Source organism: Rhincodon typus, chromosome 6 (assembly GCF_021869965.1).
Source record: "Rhincodon typus isolate 14 chromosome 6, sRhiTyp1.1, whole genome shotgun sequence".
Lineage (NCBI taxonomy): Eukaryota > Metazoa > Chordata > Chondrichthyes > Orectolobiformes > Rhincodontidae > Rhincodon > Rhincodon typus.
Window position 1 is genome coordinate 46,386,351 of NC_063337.1, and position 20,037 is coordinate 46,406,387.

The 20,037-nt window shown below is 41.7% G+C and overlaps 1 protein-coding gene across 1 annotated transcript in view; it reads left to right on the forward strand.

Annotated features, from left to right (window-relative positions):
* Positions 1–15,315: 15,315 nt before the first annotated feature.
* uxs1 (UDP-glucuronate decarboxylase 1) overlaps positions 15,316–20,037 on the forward strand; it is a 63,795-nt gene continuing 59,073 nt past the window's right edge. The window contains exon 1 of the mRNA XM_048598261.1: positions 15,316–15,477. Within this exon, the coding sequence (XP_048454218.1) occupies positions 15,380–15,477 (98 nt within the window). The 5' untranslated portion in view covers positions 15,316–15,379. The remainder of the gene's footprint in view (positions 15,478–20,037) is intronic.

Genomic DNA, 20,037 nt, shown 5'->3' on the forward strand with positions numbered 1-20,037 from the left:
CTTAACTTAATTCAATATTCATCTTTCTTCTTCATGGAATGTGATGACATAGTGGCATTGGCACTGGATTAGCGACCCTAGCTCATATTTTAGGTAAATGATTTTGAATTCAATAAAATCTTGAACTAAAAGCAATTCCAATAGCAACTAAGAAACACTTGTCATAAAAACCCATGTGGTTCACTTAAGTCCTTTACGGAAGAAAATCTACTGCCTTACAAGCCTACATGTGACTCCAGAAACACAGCAATATGTTTAACCCTTAACTGCCCTCTGGAATGGCCTGGAGAGACATTCTGTTCATGGCAACAAATGCCAGCCTTGCTAGCAAAGCCCACATTGTCTACAAGTATTAAAAAAATTGGTTTTATATTCTTCACATCTCACTTATGTATTTCTCAATATTAACCTTAACGTGTTTTTTCTATGATGTTTTTGTGAACTTGGTTTAAGATTGGAGCATTGTTTTCATCTCATGGATTTTTTTCCCAGCCTTGTAGATACCTAGACTCCAAAATTAATTACTATTGCACAGGCAACACCCCGAATGTCATACACTGGTAATCAAACTTCTTCCAGCTATTTACGACACAATCAACATGGTGTGCCTTTTCAGGACACTGGCATTGAAGTGCCAGATGTGCACAAGAAGCATGCAAAACCCCATGTTAGATCTCACAGGTCTGTTAATGATACACTGCTAAACATGCAAAAATCCCAACTAGCACTATTCAAAGGGATCAACGTGGGCTTGCAGTTGAAATGTTTTTTGTCTTTGCCGCTGCAGAGGCAAGTATTATGTTCAGTGTTGGAGGGCTTTTAAAAAGTTGTTGAATTCAAAAAAGAAATGTTGCTGGACTTTGCCAAGCTGGTCAGAGGAGTTTGATGGCCCATCAGCAAAAAGCCTATTTTTGCTCATGGGGATGATTGTTTCAACTCATCCTGGATTGAAGCACATGTGAGGACATGGACTACAGGCAGGAGAGAGGTGAAGCTGTGCAAAGGGAGGTTGATGAGGTAGCGGGGTCTCTCACAGTAACAGGTTACTTAGGGTCTTCAGCATGCTCTTGTCCAATCTACGCCTCAGCTGAAAATGTCTGAGGCAGCTTAATTGAGGAGCTGCTGACAGAATGATACCAAGTTCTTCAATTGGTCTAAAACTACAGAGCCTGGTGAGGGTGGTGTTGTCAGTAATCACAACCATCACTTTGACGCTTAATTTCTACATCCGTTGATCCTTCACAGGTTTCCATGCAAGACTGCTTCAGGGAGATAATGTGTGCTAGGAGAAGGAAGTTCATCTCAGTAACAAGGAAGAAGAACGAGCATGTAGAAAGCTAGATTCCCAATTGAGCAGGAAGCCAGTGATTGTACACATATGTCTCTGCAGGTGCCTCATATTATTGGGGAGATGCACTGCAACCACAATAGGTAAAGACTCGGCTTGTTTTCACTAGAGTTTAGAAGGGTGAGCTGTGATTTGATTGAAGAAGGGTCACTGAACAAGAAGCAAGAAACTGTGGTACGACCCACCATAGCTGGGCTAACTGCTGACATTGCCTCACCAATCAAGTGCATGGGAACAATTAGCTTACAGTCCAGCTTTGGGAAATTGGAATGGGTATTAACATTTGTTTTATATTGTAGACACAGCTGATCCAGCATTAATACAATATGGCAAGATTTATGATGGTTACAATACATTATTGTAGGACTTCACCAAAAGGTACGGACTGTTACAGCTTGGAGTGTATTCAATCACTTTGGGAATTACAATTGCTCTGTCTGGACTGGTTTGACCTAATCGGTGATTTCTCTGGAAACATCATATTGGATATAAGGGAGGATGTAGTTCCTACTATTGATGTGCCAAGGAAGCTAAAATTGGACAGAAGCTAATTCAAGAGAAGCTAAAAGTGGCAATGGCAACTGTGGATTATATGTGGAGATAGCAAGAACTGCAGATGCTGGAGCCGGACACAACACAGTGTGGAGTTGGAGAAACACAGCAGGCCAGGCGACATCAGAGGAGCAGGAAAGTTGACGTTTTGGGTCGGGACCCTTCTTCATTATATGTGTTTTCTTTCAAAATTTTCGAAGTGCGAAGAGGATGCCTCCATTTTGAAATGCCCTCACCTTCCCTTACTTCCCTTGGCAGGCTGATGCTGTTTCAGCACTGGAGGGCCTCCTATAGGTCAATCTATTGTTGTTATCCTATTATTGCCTCCTATTGTTATCATGGTTTAGAGGAGTCAGGCATGAACCGGGCATGTTGAACAATATTCCCTCTCCATTGCAGGTAAAAACATAGTCTTCAGATTGCAGTGTGTGATGTGTGTCTGGTCCATACTCTGCTGCTGTGCACATCCACACCAACTTCTATTTTAACTGGAGATCAAAAATGGGCTGTGTCTGCAAGGTTGCAACCTACAGTTCTCTAGCTAAAAAAGAGAGAAGGTATTCTCAACGTCACCTTCAGTCTGATAGATCTCTTTGTGTATTACGGTAACAAGCTGTGCTTGAACATCCATTCTGCAAAAACCATGTGGTGCTGTATGTAAAGGCTCTATCTCTATGAGGTGTTGCAAACAATGGTTTGGCCATTTTGCTGTGGAACACTTCATTTGTTGAACTGTGCTATTCCACCTGTCTCTCATAGAAAGATTTGAAGAGAAGCACCTTTGACATCAGGCAGGAATATGTCCACGACATCCTTAAGACTCTGCGGGAAAAAAAGAGATGGTGCATTTGATGGGATAGTTCCCTGACGAACTGTTAAAGTCATTTAGCCGAATGACTTACTGCCAGAACTTTCAGAGAAGTACTAAAAACCAGATAAATGTTAGAGCACAAGAAGAAACTATTCAGCCCTTTGTGTCTGTCTGAATAAACTACAGCCCATTCCACTTCCAGCACCTGGTCTACAGCCCTGTAGGTATCAGTTTTTGAGGTGCAGCTCTAGGTATTTTTTTTATGTGAGTCAAAGGTTTCCACCTCAACCACCAAATGGGACAGTGAATTCCAAACACCCATCATACTATGGGTGAAAACATTTTTCGTCATGTCCCATCTAATCCTACTACCAGTCGCTGTAAATCTGTTTCTCCTGATTATTGAACTCTCCAATAAAAGAAACACGTCTTCCCTCCCTATTTTATCAAAGACCCTCAATATTTTGCATACCAGTACTAAGTTACAACTTAGACTCCTCTGTTCAAAGAATGAATATAGATTGCAGATCTTTGTTGAAAAGAAACCACTGTTCCACTGAACAAGGAACTTTAAAGTAATGTGCGATGGTCGAAGGATGTTTTTATGACTAGTAGCCTGCATCTAGTGGGTTCCTGCAGGGATCAGTGTTGGGACCTTGATGTTTGTGGTATACATAAATGATTTAGACTTGAATATGGGAGGTTCAAGCTATCTTCTTGCAGTGCTGCCAAAATAGTGGGGAGAATAGCCTTAATTGGCAAGAAGATATAGACAGACTGGTCAGATGGGCATATCAATGGCAAATGGAATTCAATCCAAATAAGTGTGGGGTGATATACTAGGCAGGCAAAACAAGGCAAAAGGATACATGATGAACAGCTGGACCCTGAGGAGCACCAAGAGTCAGAGGGACTTTCACATGCATGTTCACTGGTCTCTTAAGGCACTGGTAGATAAAATGGTTAAAAAGGTATATGGGATACTTACATTATGTTCTGACACAGACAACTAAACGAAATCAGCTTTCCTACCTCTGTAATTGCAGCAGAATAAAATTAAAACCTTCAAAGATACTCAAAATTGACCCTAATGTCTCCTAAAGAGATTTTTGAATAACCAATCAGAGACTATACAAATAATCAATTCCAGATACCATTTGTACCTTAATCAAAAGCAATTTATTAGCAATACAGTAACTTTAGCAGTGTAAAATCAAAAACAAAAGAAATCTAATTGTCTATGCTTTAAATGTAAACATCATTGTTTTCTGTCTCAATCATACAAAAGACAAGTGACAAACAAACACAGTTAAAAGAGAAATAAAAGAAAATAACAAAATTGGCCATATTACTTAAGAGATAGTAGGAACTGCCAATGTTGAAGTCTGAGATAACAAGGTGTGGAGCTGGAGGAACACAGCAGGCCAGGCAGTATAAGAGAAGCAGGAAAGCTGACGTTTCGGGTCTGGACCCTTCTTCAGAAAAGTTTTCATGATGTGTTGTTCCGCAGGGACAGGGAGGTTATGCTGCAAATATATAACACATTAATTAGGCCTCAACTAGGGTATTATATGTAGTCTGAAATCCAGATTATAGGAGGGATTTGATAGCACTTGAAAGGGTACAGAGCAGATTTACCAGGATATTGCTTGCACTGGGGACTTTTATTTATGAAAAGAGATTGGATAGACTTGGGCTGTTTTCTTCCCAGCAGAGCAGACTAACCGGGGACATGATTGAAATATATAAAATTCAGATCTGCACTAGCAATGCCAAGGTATACAAGCTATGGGCTAAATTCTGGAACACGGGATTAGAATAGTTGGGTGCTTGTTTTTGACTGACGGAGACTTGATGGGTTGAAGGGTTTTTCTTCTGTGCTGTAGACCTTTATGACTCTATGACTCTAAAGTGGAGACAGGGTGATGCTACAGTGAGGGTTGGATATTTGTAAGATGGTTGCTGAAGCTAAAAGGGCTGAATCTTTATTTCTGATATTTGTAATAAGATGGTTTCCAAAAAGATTTTATACTGTGTAACATAGTTCATTTTTTCTTTTTTGTAACAAACCTTTTTTTGTTCTTTTGTTAAAAGTATACTGACAGCCTCTTGTGAATATGTTCAGTGACTGACCACCATGATAAACAAATTGCAGAATAAAATTTAGAGTTTATCAAGCCAGGTTTCCTTCTGGAATCTGACATGTCCAGTGTTATCATCATAACAGAGTGAGATCTACTTATGTGACCAAACTTTGTTGAAATTAAGACAGACCTATGAATCTTTAAAAATGAATATGTGGAGGTTTTGAACAGATAAACAGAGTTGTCAAGCACATTACATGGATTCGAATTTTGAAATGGTTTTGACTTTTGCTAAGACTTTTTTGGGAGTGGATGATTTGAAAACTATGACAAAAGTTAAACTGAGGGAGTTAGCAGAAAAATTGCAGGTATGAATAAAAGCAGGATGCTATAAGAATGAGATGCTTAAAATGATTAACCAGCATTACCCAGCATTGAAAAGAGAGCTATGGAGTTGAAGTGGTATAAGATATTTAGACCTTAACGTTACAGAGTATGCTAATAAGTAGAGCTATGGATGTGAATATCACTGTCAGGAAAGCAGTCTGCAGACTATGCAGCAATTAAAAAAAACAATTTTCAATGGTTATAAACTTAAACATGAAGCTCCTCAATTAAAATGTTAGACTGTAAGAAAGAAACATTTGTAGAATTTGCAAGAGGTAAAGAAATGCTGTGGGATCACAAGTTCAGAGGCTTCCCCGAAATTAAAGAACATTTTTGAGGATTTGAAGGAACTATAGATTATGCAGTTTTTTTTACTCATTCATTGGATGTGGGCATTGCTGCCATTTATTGCCCATCTCTTGAGAAGGTTCTTTTTGAATTGCTTCAGTCCATGTGCTGTAGGTAGATCCACAATGTTTTTAGGAAGGTAATTCCAGGATTTTGACCCAGAGACAATGAAGGAACGGTGATATATTTCCAAATCAAGATAGTGAGTGGCTTAGAGAGAAATTTGCAAGTCACAGTGTCATCATATATCTTCTGCTTTTGTCCTTCTATATTGAAGTGGTCATGGGTTTTTTGGAAGATGCTGTCTAAGGAACCTGGGTGAATTTCTGCTGTACATCTTAATGATAGTATACACTGCCACGATTGAGCATGAATGGTAGAGAGATTGCAAATCAACAGGTTGCCTTGTCCTGGACAGTATCAGCTTCTTGAGTATTTTGGAGTAATGCTCTTCTAGGTAAGTAGGAAATAATCCATCACACTCTTAACCTATGCCTTGTAGATGGTGGACATACTTTGGGGAGTCTGTAAGTGAGTTACTCACTGCAGTACTCTTAGCCTCTGATCTTCTCATGTAGCCAATATATCCATATGGTTGTAAGTTCAGTTTCTGGTCAATGGTAACCCCGGGATATTGATAGTGGAAGATTCAGTGATGGTAACATCTTTGAATATCAAGGGGCAGCAGTAAGATTGTCTCTTATGGGAGACGGTCATTACCTGGCATTTATGTGGTGCAAATATTACTTGTCACTTTCCAGCCTAAGCCTAGATATTGTCCAGGTCTTGCTACATTTGGACATGTTCTGCTTCGATATCAGAGGATGCTGAACATTGCACAATCACCAGCAAATATCCCCACTGCTGACTTTGTGATAGAGGGAAGGTCATTGATGAAGAAGCTGAACTTGGTTGGGCCTGGGACACTAGGCTGAGGAATCCATGCAGAGATGTTCTGGAGCTGAGATGACTGACCTCCAACAACCACAACCATCTTCCTAAGTGCAGGTATTACTCCAACCAAAGGAGAGTATGACACCTGATTCGCATTAACTTGTTTTTTTGCTAGGGCTCCTTGATGTCACACTTGGTCAAATGCAGCCTTGATGTCAAGGGCTGTCGCTCTCACCTCACCTCTGGAATTCAGATCTTTTGTCCAGGTTTGAATTAAGATACTAATAAAGTTAGGAGCTGTGTGGTCCTGGTGGAACATAAACAGAGCATCAGTGATCAGTGTTGATGACATCTTCCGTCACTTTGTTGATGATGGAGTGTTTATTGATGGGGGCAGTAAATGGCCAGGTTGGCTTTGTCCTGCTTTTTGTGTACAGGATATACCTGAGCTATTTTCCACATTGTGGTGTTGATGCCAGTGCTGTAGCTGCACTGGAACAGCTTGGCTAGGGGCACATCAGGCTCTGGAACACAAATCTTCAATACTATTGTCAAAATACCTATAACCTTTGCAGTATCCAGTGCCTCCAGTCATTTCTTGATATTACGTTGCGTGAATCAAATTGGCTGAAGACTGGCACCTCTGATGCTGAAGACCTCCGGAGGAGACTAAGATGGATCTACCACTTGGCACTTCTCTGAGAAGATTGTTACTAATGCTTTAGCCTTATATTTTACACTGATATGTTGGACTCACCCAGCATTAAGGATGGGAATGTTTGCAAAGCCTCCCCATCCAATGAGTTGTTTTGTTGTCCATCACCATTCACAACTGGATGTGGCACAGCTGCAGAGCTTAGATCTGATCCATTGGTGTGGAATTACTTATATGTTGTATAAGCAGGCAAGGGAAGGCATTTCTGGCTGTACACGAGTACATGAGTGTTACATGACCTGTACACTAGCATCCTTACAGACTCAACCCAGAGTCATTAACCCAAGTGAGAGAAGAGATCAAGTTTATAATGGACAATTAAGTTATTGAACTGCATAACAACTTATCTACTGTGATGGAGCTTAAATTAGATGGATCATAATGATCATGTATAAATGATCACAAAATCAACAGTTATCAATGTAAGAAGACATATCTGATTCCACAATTGGAAGACTGTATTGGGAAATTTGGACAGGGACAGTTTGTTTGAAAAATTATTAAAGAGATTAACAAGTTCCAATGATGAACATAAGTGCCTAAACATCAGATTTTCTAACCTTGGATAGACTTTTATCAATCTAACGTTACATTGCAATGATAAATGCACCAGGAACTTTTAAACAATTAACCAATGGGTTCATTGAAGGATTATGCAACTGTATTGTATATTTTTCTGACTTTGTTGAGTTCAACCAAACCTGGGAGGAACATTTACAACACTTGAATTAATTACTCAATCAGTTATAAAGTGCAAATTTGTTTGTAAACTTGACTATGAGAAATTGCCAAAGCAAAAACAACTTACTTGGACCATACAAAAGAGCAAGGCTAAGTAGCACCTAGAGATGAAAGGATGAGGTTTAGCTCAGATTTTCCCATGCCTAAGACAAAATGAGAAGTTCTATCCAGATCTTGCTGAATTTGGACACAGATGGTTTCAGTAAATAAGGAGCTGAGAATGGTACAGAACATTGGGCAATCACGCTCACTGTTCCTCTCAAGTCAGTTCTTTTGTCTATGTTTGGACAAAGGTTGTAATGAGATCAGGTGCCGAGTGGGCTTGGCAAAACCTATGCTGAGCATTCATGAGCAGGTTGTTGGTGAGTAAGTACTGCTTGATAGTGCTGACAAAGATACCTTCTATCTCTTTACTAATGATTGAGAGTGGACTGATGGGGTAGTAATTGGATGGTTTGGATTTTTTTGTGCTTGTTATGCACATGCACATCTGGGCATGTGATGGTGAGGATTTCAGGAGGAGGCCTTGATGGATCATCCACTCAACGCTTCTTGCTCGTGATAAATGTGAATGCATCAGCCATGTCTTTTGCACTGATGTACTGGGTTTCCCCACCATTGAGAATTGGTGATGATTGTGGCGCTTCCAGGTCCAGTGAGTTGTTTAATTTTCCACTACCATTTACAACAGAATGTGGCAGAGCAGCAGGATTTAGATGTGATCTTTTGGTCCTGGGATTGCGTAGCTCTATCTATTGCATGCTTGGCATCAAAGCATGAATTGGTTGTAGCTTCACCAGCTTGCCACCTCATTTTTTGATAGGCTCGGTGCTGCTCCTGGCGTGCGCTCCTTTACTCTTCTCGCTGCAAACAGGTCCAGAAGATTCAGCCCGGAGATTGATACAAGACAGCAGAGGTGATTGCCTTACTCCCTTTCTTGCTGTTTTACTCCATATGGCAGTCACAGACATTCTACCAAAAGAATTTAGAATTTCTACAACAGCGATTCCAGGAGAAAATGGAATATACCAACCTAAACTGAAAAGCAACTGCCTTAGTGAGAACCAAAACACCCTAAGGCAATCAATCTTTATTGATTTCTACCTTTTTTATCTGCATACTTTGCCAAGTTTAACATCTGTGAAAAGTTGTACTGCTTTTTGTGCATTAGTGGAATTCGGATATGTTGGTACATTTTTAATATTTTCAATAATTTTACCTGGATGAGTTTCAGCAATAAAACCAACCCTTACAATTTAACTCAAAAAATATTTGCCTCGCATAATTCTTATAAACTGAACACAGGCAAGTACACAGTGACTTGGCAATCCAGCATTCCTTTAAAAATGCAAAAGCCTGTAGTGCTCAAACAAGGAGTGGGAAAAGTGGATAACCAGTCTCTGCCTCCTCAATGAGTGACATTTAGGGGCTTTTGTCCAAGATTTGAACTCACAGACAATAAGGACAATTAGAAGTGGGAACTAAATTAATGCCTAGTCATAATGTGAAATGTAAAGTATAGGTTTTTTGTGTGCTATTGTAATGCAAAACTAAAGCAAATATCCACGTTTAAAGCTATAGAGTGTTTTTATGACAGAATGAATTAGCTCGGAATAATTTATAAGTATTATCCACTGAATAATTCAGAACTGTGGCTAGACATTTAGAGATATAAATCCAATTAAAAGTTACAAGAAAATCAAAAACAACTGACTACAGCAATTTGGAAACTGAATTACAGGAACCAGTTGAAACATGGAACAGGAAACAGACACACTAGCCCTGGCAAAGATTCAGCTAGGGCAGATTAATCTACAGCAAGAATTCCAGCAGACAGAAAAACAGAAACGTAAGAGAGAGAAAAAGAAAGCAAGAGGCAAGAGAGCAAAGAGGAAAAAAGAAATGAATGGAGGATAGAAAGAGAATTTCAATAAAAACAGCTTGTGTGAGAGGGAGCGCCCTACTGTCCTCAGTGAAGGCACTGCTAGTCAGGACGCTACCCCTAACTCAGGGTCATGGCCTGAGATTTTGAAATTCACCACACTTTCTTAATACCTGGGGAGGGAGATGTGGAGGCATTTCTATTTCATTTGAGAAGATTGAAACCAAATGAAATGGCTAGCACAGAGCTGAACAATGCTAATGAAAAACGGGTTAACAGGCACATCTGTGAAGATTATGCTAGACCGACAAGCATATTTTAAAATTTATTTTGTGGAATGTGGACTTCACAGGCTGGTCAGCATTTCTTGCCCATCGCTAGTTGCTCTTGAGAAGGTGGTAGTGAGCTGCCTTCTTGAACCACTGCAGTCTATCTGCTGTAGGTAGACCCACACTGCCATAAAGAAAGGAATTCCAGGATTTTGACCCAGCAACAGTGAAGAAATGGCCACATATTTCCAAGTCAGGATGGTGAGTGGCTTGGAGGGAAATCTGATGGTGGTGATGCTCCCATGTATCTGCTGTCCTTGTCCTTCTAGGTCGAAGTGGTTTTGGGTTTGGTAGGTGTTGTCTGAGGATCTTGGGTGAATTTCCAAGATTTACAAATCAGCAGATTGAGAGATAATCAAAAAAAAAAATTATCAGCACTTACGAGCTAACTCCCATAGCTAACTACCAGAAATCCAAAAATGTAATTAATTACAGGGGCCGGAAAAGAAGATCAGCTGGTTTTTATTCTCTGATTTGCAAGTGGAGATGATTAAGGAACACTGCCCACCCCTTCCCTCCCCAGACTGGGTAAATTCCAGTGTATTCATCAAGGAACTCAGCACACTGATAACAGAGACAGTATGCTACAGGACGAGTAACAATGGGCAAGATCCCAAGATTGCCTATGCCACAGGTAGATATCTTGTTGGGGAATACCTGGGAGATTGGATGGTTGTGCCCACAAAAGGTCAAGAACGGCTGTCAAAATAGCTGGAACGCTGGAGAAGATGAAGTTCTACAGGGCAGTGAAAAGCCAAGTAGGGTTAAGAAGCATTATTCGGAGATATGGAACATATGAGCGTTAAAATGGCTAAGGAGATGCCAGCTCAGTTTAAAGAGGCCATGATCAGATCAGCCGCATCGGAAAGAAATATGGGTGAATATGGATTAGGCCAAAACCAGGTCAACAGTGTCAGGAAGAATTAGGATAGAACCCAAAGAAGATAAAAAGGTCAAAGCCAGGTCAGCAGAAATAAAGAAACCAAGAATGACTAGGGAGTTTAAACCAGATGAAGTGAGTCACTGAGGACGTTAGTAGACTCCTTTTCGCAGTTAAACGGAGACCAGGTAAGAAGGCAAAGAGACAGTGATGGAGATGCTGCACTCATTTAGACAGCCACAAGGGAATGCAGCAGACACTGAACAGCCACCTGGGCATAGGAACATTCTATGGAGACAAGTTAAGGGAAAGTCCATTCCCAGGACAAAGAGAAAAGGGAAGGGAACAAATCCCAAAACAAAAGCCAGATGTGGAGATCACAAAGGGTATACCAGTGAAATCAATCTGGATTAATCTAGTGATAAATCAAACGATCACGATCAAGTCTTAAACCTCATCAAATCCAACAAGATAAATACTGGACAGAATTTTCCCACCACTGAACAAAGTGGACCATAGCACGAAAGTTGGGAAAACTGCATGAGATGTCTCAGCAAGAAGCTTTTTGATATTGAGAGCAAGAAGTCTTATTTTCCAATCAAGTGCTGGGCAGTGAGAAAGAGTCCTTCCTTTCTTTATTTAATCATGGGATCCTGGTGTCACTGGCTAGCCAACATTTATTGTTTCCCCCTAATTGCCTTTGAGAACATGATGATGAGCTGCCTTGTTGAACTACAGCAACTACAGCAACTATAGACATTTCCCAATGTGAAAGTCATAGCGGCTACCTCGTGACTTAAGCTTGCCAGTTGATCTTCCGGACCTCCATGTTGACGCCTGGCACCAATATCTCAGGGTACGTTTCATGGGCAGAAACCACACTTACCCTCCTCAAAAGATCTTAACATCCAACATGTACGAGACTCATTGCATTATCATGGCACATCCTTTATCTATGTACAATATGGTTCTGCAATTCAAGCATGCAATTTGGAGTGTGCCGGCCCCTTTCATTGGAATACTGCTGTAATGGACAGACACCCATCTAATGGATTGGAGCATGGAGCATCTCAAGGCTCCATCGCTCACTTAGCATTCACTTTTTCGGCGCCCACTTCGATGCTCACAACACCTCTGCCTTTTGGTGCCTTGCAAACTTAGCCAGAGGTTAAATGCTTACATTACTTTGTCTTGCCCAATCCATAAATCCGGACAACTTGTCATGGTTGGCAGCAATGACCAATCAAAGGGTAATCATGTTGCTATATGGCACTGTGCCATGTCAATCTTACACTTACAGCACTTGCTAGCCTGTACATGCCAAATACATTGCATATGAATCAACCAATTGGCCATGTCTCAAACTCTAAGGAGAATAAGGACAGAGTGTGAGAGAGAGTGTTGAGAGTGTTTGGTGATGGTGGGGGGGAGGGGTGGGGTCTGGGGTTGTTGGTTGCCATCATTGAGGATCAGGGAATGCCGGTATAGTCAATCATGTGTATCGTCGGATCTTGTCCAGGAAATTGGACATGGTCAGTTTACCGCTGGGGTGATCATGCTCAGGGGCCTGTAGCACTGCCAGTTGCAGAGTGGACCACAGTCAGTCCTGCAGGTTCAGTACAAACTGTCAGGAGATTTGTGGAACATCAGTTGGAGAGCTGCAAACAGATCAGTCATGAGTCTGGCCACTCACCCTTCAGGGGTGTCCTTCTGCGTCAGTAAGGGGAGTGGGCAATGGTCAGTCCAGCAGGTTACCTGGATGAAAGTCAAGGGAGGTTGTCATGGGATACTGTTATAAAAGAGAAGTTGGGAAACTCAATTTCGGTAATTGGAGACAGCTACCATGGATGCAGAGGAGACAAGAACGGTGAAGGGGGATATTTGGCATATAATGGGTGTAGGTGAGAGTAAATGGGAGGATATTGGATACTGTAGGAAGAGTGGTTGTGGCTTCGAATGATTATCGTGCAGCACAATAATGGACAAACATAATTGCAGGCCGAGTGTGAAAACATGTGGAGCATCAGTACTGATGGGCTACCCAGGGAGTGCAAGGAAGAAAGAAATATTGATGTTCAGGGAATTCCTTTCATTACCAGTTATACCTGCAACTCACTGTGTTGACTGCAACCTGTGTTACCTGCCATGTTCAATCAACTTGAAAATGTGCACTGAAAGTGGAAAATGGTTATGACCACAACTGGAGTGGATGGAATCAAATGTTCGTTTTGCTGCCTAAGCACATGGGCTTTACATGTGAGCAAAGTGAAGCCCTACACAGTACAGGTTGAAGTCATCTGTACTTGTAGCATCATGCATGAGAAATGCATGCAGTTTACAATTGTTTGGGGTACAAATGCTGGTCACAAGCAATCTTGACCATGTCATTGGTCATTGCAGCTTGAAGATTGTCATATCTGTGTAGAAAAAGTGATCTTAGCATACAAAGAATATGAAAGAGGCATCCTTGAAAGAGGCATCTGCAAGCCCAGTTCACAGAGACAATCCAAGATCTCAAAGGCTACATGGAGCATGGAACCGATTCCATCAACCTTGAACTGTTAAGTATTCACGAACTTGCTCATGTATGCAATGATGCATTTTGTGATGTGTGTCTAGGAGGACAAGGTCTCATTACTCATGCAGCACTTACAATCTCCCACTGTCACTTTGTGACATGACTGCTGATGTATTCCTCGAAATAAAGTTCTACGCCAAAGTTCCAGTTTGAGGCATTCTGTGGGCCTCTATGTCAGATTGCTTTGTATCCCATTGTCTGGAGCAGTATGGTTAAGTGTTATGTGTGCGTGATGTGAATGCCGAGTGCTAACGTCACTAAGGACCTGTTCTATTCCTCATGTTCCTCACACAGGTTCATTGCAAGGTGACTGATGGTTCCCCACAGTAGGCATTATCATTACTGTTGCAGCGATGCAACAAAGACACAGCGACATGGAGCAGGACCAGATAAACCAACAAACCCACGTCTAACAGCGACTCCAGCAGATGCCAAACAGCCTCCACACGAAGAGCTGTCAGCTGAAGGTTCCCTCAGGATATACAAGAGACTGTCTGACATCTTCAAATTTAGCTCAGAATTGGATACTTCCCTGAGTGTTCTGGGTCTTTTATTGTGTGGTTTGATGTCACAATATGTCTTCCTTTTGCGCTGTAATAAATCTGTGATTGTATGAATATATGTTTGGGTTAAAGCAGACTGGAAGAGGAGAAAACAAGACAAGAACTGTCTTCAGGCCTAGACTTCAAAGTAACACTATTTACTACAGCTTTACATAATTATCATCGCTCTGCCAAGCTCTTACAGATACATTATGTAGGAACTAATACATATTCTTTGTATGTTCATGTCCTTGTGTTTTCTCCAGAGATTCACTCTTGTGTGTCTTCACACGTTCCTTCTCATGTGTCTATATGCTGCCAATTATGCTCTGTGATGTGCAGCTCTGTATCATCATTACAAGTTTCTTCTAGAGTTTCATACAAAAAACTTAGGAATAGGGGAATTGTCCATCAGAAATTCAAACTTCCTGGGCAATTACCACATTGGGAGTTCCACAGGACTATGACATGCATCTTTAGTCTCTGATGATCTGGGCCATTAGTTAGTTTTATTTCAGGAATACTGTTTTGAAGCCGTAATGCCTTTCTCCAACTTAAGGGCTTATTCAAGGGATATCCAGTTCCTGCTGATTGTCTCCAAATGTTAAAACATGCACTTCCCTCTCCATAATGAGTTTTCCTCTGATCTCTAACAAATTAAACCACCCAGACTTATAGTCAAATGTATGACTTCAGTACAAATCGTACCACCTTTTTATCTGCCCTACTTTTAAAACTACTGCCCTCAAATACAGTCATTGTATAAACTAACGGTAATCCTGTAAAATAAGTCTTAAAAACCACACAATTGTGAAGATATAAAAACAAACTTAGAGAATTTGTGGTACAGATTGTCAGCAGAAGTGGTGGAATAAAGTGCCACTGGAGTTTAAAAAATGAAGTTGATGAATGCTTGTCATGCACGATTTCAAGTGAAAAGTTTCTAAAGAAATTCAGGGAAGTGAAAGGGCTTGATTTATTAATAAATTTTCTTCCCAAAAATAACTAAGCACAGAAAGACAATAGATGACTGTTTCACAACATATTACAATTGAAACACGATGGCAATAAGAAAAAAAATCAATGTCTCACATTCACTTTCTTATAATTTTGAGATATTCCCTTTGGAACCTCTCCAGTCAGCTAGGAGGACCAGCTCTCATCCTGGGAGGATCAGTGCTATCCCACAATGCCGTGAGAACCACTCGTGCGCCTGCGCGGCAAAACGGACGGTTTACACATGCGCAGTAGGTGCCGCTGTGACCAGCGTCTGTCTGGATAGCGGAGAATGTTAAAGAAGCGTCTGGTGGCTCTATTCAGTAACATCAACCGAAGAATGATAAAACTTTTGATTGCACTTGCACTGCTTGCATACGTGGCCTGTGAGTACGCGATTGGTCTATTATACAGAAGCTCCGCAGAAAATAAATCAGGGGCTCGTTCCGAAAGGATGGGGAAGTTGGGTTGGAAAATAGAAGGGGAGTGGGTAGAGATTGGGGGAGGGACCATAGACTAGAGGGCTGGAATCTGGACGGCCGAGTGTGGAGTATTGGTGGGGTAGGGTGGAGTCCATATTAGTTAGCGTGGAAGGGAGAGGGGGGCAGTGCTGGAGAATGGAGGGCAGAATGTAGAGAAGGAGAGATTCTGGAGAACTAGAGATTTGGAATGAGGGTGTGCTGAAGAAGACCGAGAGAGAGAGGACATGAGAATGTATGTGATGGGGGAGGGTAGCCGGAAAATGGTTGGTGGAGAATAGAGAATGATGGTTTGGGAGAATGGGGCAGAAAGCAGAAAGGAGATTGGAGAATGGGGAGTGGGGCTGGAGTATTGGGGGTACTGCAGAAAATGAAAGGGTTTTGGAGACTGTTGGTGAGGTCTCATTGGAGAACAGGGAAAGGTCAGTGGAAGATTGGGGCTTGGTACATGGGAAAGTGGGGTTACGTGGGAGATTAGAATGTGGCATTATTAGATGAATAGAGATGGATAGATATGGGGTGAGTTGGAGAAAGGGCAGATGATACTGCATGGAGAATAGGATTAGGGCCTGAGTAGAGACAGAGATCTGCTGTTTCATGGGTTGAGGACATAGTTCAAGGAATAGTAATAGGGGTAGCTCACAGTGGACAGAGAATAGAAGGCCAAGGGTTGCAGTGCAGAGGGTGTATAGCAGGGACATTAAGACCACAAGATATGGAGCAGGAGTCAGTCAATCAGCTCATTGAGAAAGCTCTGCCATTTGTGAAATCGTGGCTAGTTTGATTCTCAACTCCACTTTCCTGAATGACCCCTATAATTCTTGATTCTCTTACTGATTTAAAAATCGGTCTCAGTCAGCCTTGAATATACTTGAAGGCTCAACAGTGGTCTTTAGTTTAAAAAAAATCCACAGATTTATTATCCTCCTATCTGTCTTAGGTAGGTGATGCCTTACTCAGTTATTTCCTGTAATACTTTCTACACCCAATGAATTCCCTAAGATCTAATGTATTTCCAAAAAGTAACCTCTCAATCTTCAAGCCCATTCTATTTAACCTCCCCTAAGAACATCCCGCCATCTCCAGAATCAACTTCGTGAACATTCTCTGGACTGCCTCCTATCTTGGATAAGGAGATCAAAACTGTTCACAGTATTCCAGGTGTGATGTAACTAGTGCTTTGCATTTTTTATAAGACATCCATGTTTTTATACTCTTATCCCTTTGAAATGAAGGCCAACAGTCCATTTGTCTTAAATAAAAACCGAAAGAACTGTGGATGCTGTAAATCAGGAGCAAAAACAAAGTTGCTGGAAAAGCTCAGCAGGTCTGGCAGCATCTGCGAAGAAAAAAACAGAGTTAATGTTTCGGGTCTGGTCACCCTTAAGATCCACTTGTCTTCCCTATTACCTGCTGAACTTGGATGCTAGCTTTTTCTGAATTCATGCACAAGGACTCCTAAATCCTCATCTGCAGCTTTGTGCAGTCTTTCTCTGGTTTGAATAATATTCAGTCCTCCATACTTCCTGCCAAAGTGCATAACCTCACATTTTTCAACATTCTATTCCAGGTATCAAATTTTTGCTCACAAACTTAACCTGTCCATATCCCACTGTAGACTCATTATGTCATCCTCATCTTCTGCCTTCCCACCTATTTTTGTGCCATCGACAAACTTAGTGATAAGTACATGCAGTTCTGTCATTCATGTCATTAATAATCAAGGCCTCTATTGCTCTGGACTATTTACAGATTGCCATCCTGAAAATACCCCTTTACCCCCAATCTGTGCCTTCTATTAACAAATCCTCTACCTATGCTGATATATGACCCCCACATCGTGGGCTCTTTTATGAAGTAGCCTTATGTGCAATACCTTACTGAATGCTTTTTTTGTAATCCAAATATATTACATCTACTGTTTCCCCTTTTATATTTCTCACTTGTTACCACCTCAAAGTATTCTAATACATTTGTCAGTTATGCTTTCTCCTTCATGAAGCCATATTGACTCTGCGTGATTATATTATGGATACTCTGTTATAATGCTCTTCTATTGCATTCTTTACATTTGACTCTAACATTTTTGCAATAACAGATGTTAAGCTGTTTTATACTTTCCTGTGTTTGTCTTCCTCCTTTTTTGAATGAGCGTGTTCATAGAATCATAGAATCCCTACAGTGCAGAAAGAGGCCATTCACCTCATGGAGTCTGCACCAACTCTCCGAAGAGCATCCCTCACGGACCTATTCCCCTCATGTTATCAAAGACTTATCAGCCTTTGGCCCTGTTAGTTTTCCTTGTGCTTTTCCCTCTAAAGATAGTCATTATGTTTATTTCTGCCTCCCTCCCCTTTAACCACTTGATTATTTGGTGTTTTTGAAATGCTGTTAGCTTTCTCAACCATGAAGATTAGTGCAAAGTATTTATTTAACTCTGCCATTTCCTAGTTGCTGGTTATTATTTCCTCAGACACTTTTTCTAAGAGGCCTATGTTCACTTTGCCTCTCTACTGTAGCAATATTATGGAATTGAATGGGTACATCTTTCCTGCAGTTTCATAGTTATGATGATAGCCCAGACATTTTGTGGACAATGTTTAATTTTGAATTGTGTACGTTTGTGATGTCTGAGCAGAGATGAATGATGAGTGGTTGTATTTATAGAATCAAAGTAATTCACTCTAAGAAGCTTTTGAAGTTTTCTTTTATCACTGTTCCTGCCTCTAGCAAACTTCATCTTTCTGGACACCCCCTCTCAGCCTCCTACGCTCCCTCAATGTCCTCACCTCCACCTGCCTCTGCTTGAATCTCTCCACCCCTCTCACTCATTCCAACCTCTCCCCGTTGGAACGCACAGGCCTCTGCTGTAACCCCAACCTCACCATTAAACCTGCCGACAAGGTGGGTTGCGATAGTAGTAGAGCGAACTGACCTCTACGTCACTCTGCGGCCAGACAAAAACTCTCTGACGTCTCCTTCTACCATTCCCTCGATCACAATCCCACCTCTCATCACCATGCCATCATATCCCAGACTATCAACAACTTCTTCACCTCAGGAGACCTCCCATCCACAGCCTCCAACCTGGTAGTTCCCCAACCCCGCACTGCTTGTTTCTATCTCCTACCTAAAATCCATAAACCTGACTGTTTTGGTCCACTCATTTTCTCTGCCTGCTCCTGCCCCACGAAGCTCATCTCCTCCTACCTTGACTCCGTTCTTTCCCCTTTGGTCCAGGAATGCCGCACCTACATTCGGGACACAACCCACACCCTCCATCTTTTCCAAAACTTTCAATTCCCCAGCCCCCAACACCTCGTCTTCACCATGGACGTTCAGTCCCTGTACACAAGGATCGCCTAAAAGCCCTCTACTTCTTCCTCTCCCATAAGCCTAACCAGTGCGCCCCCCAACACACTCATTCGCTTGATGGAACTGGTCCTTACCCTCAACAATTTTTCCTTTGATTTGTAGAAAGTGGGAAGAATCAAAAGAGTGGCCATGGGCACCTGCATGGGCTTGACCTATGCCTGCCTGTCTTCAGGTTTCATGGAACAGTCCCCATTCAACAACTATATCAGCACCATCCCTCACCTCTTTCTCCACTACATTGACTATATCAGTGCTGCCTCGTGCTCCCGCGAGGAGCTCAAACAGTTCATCAACTTTGCCAACACCTTCCACTGCGCCCTCAAATGCACCTGGACTATTTCTGATGCATCCCTCACCTTCCTGGACCTCTCCTTCTCCATCTCTGGTAACTGACTCACCAATGACATCCATTTCAAACCCACTGTTTCCCCCAGTTACCTTGACTACCCCTCCTCTCACCAGCCTCCTGCATAAATGCTATTCCATACTCTCAATTCCTCTGCTCCCACCGCATCTGCTCCCAGGATGAAGCGTTCTACTCTAGGACTTCCTGATATCCTCCTACTTTTGGGACTGTAAGTTTCACTTCCTCTGTTATTTAGGATGCCTTCAACTGCATCTCCCCCATTTACTGCTCTTAAACCTTCTTCCCACCACCCCCCCAACCCCGCCCCTCCCAAACAACAATAAGGATAGACTCCCCACATATCACCCCACCAACCTCCAAATACAATGCATCATGCTCTGACATTTTCACCACCTACAATCAGATGCCGCTACCAAGAAGATATTCCCCTCGCTGCGCCTGTATGCTTTCATCCTGGGATGCTGTCTGACCTGTGATTTTTCAGCTTCACATTTACCAAGAAACAAAAACAATACTGAGCCTGTATAGGTGTAATTGTTTCATTCCAATACAGCTGTTTCAGTTTGTGATGGTCTTGCTTTATTTTTTTTAACAAGTGCATGTTTTGCAATAGAGATAGTAGGAACTGCAGATGCTGGAGAATCTGAGACAACAAGGTGCAGAGCTGGATGAACACAGCAGGCTAAGCAGCATCATAGGAGCAGAAAGGCTGACGTTTCGGGCCTAGAC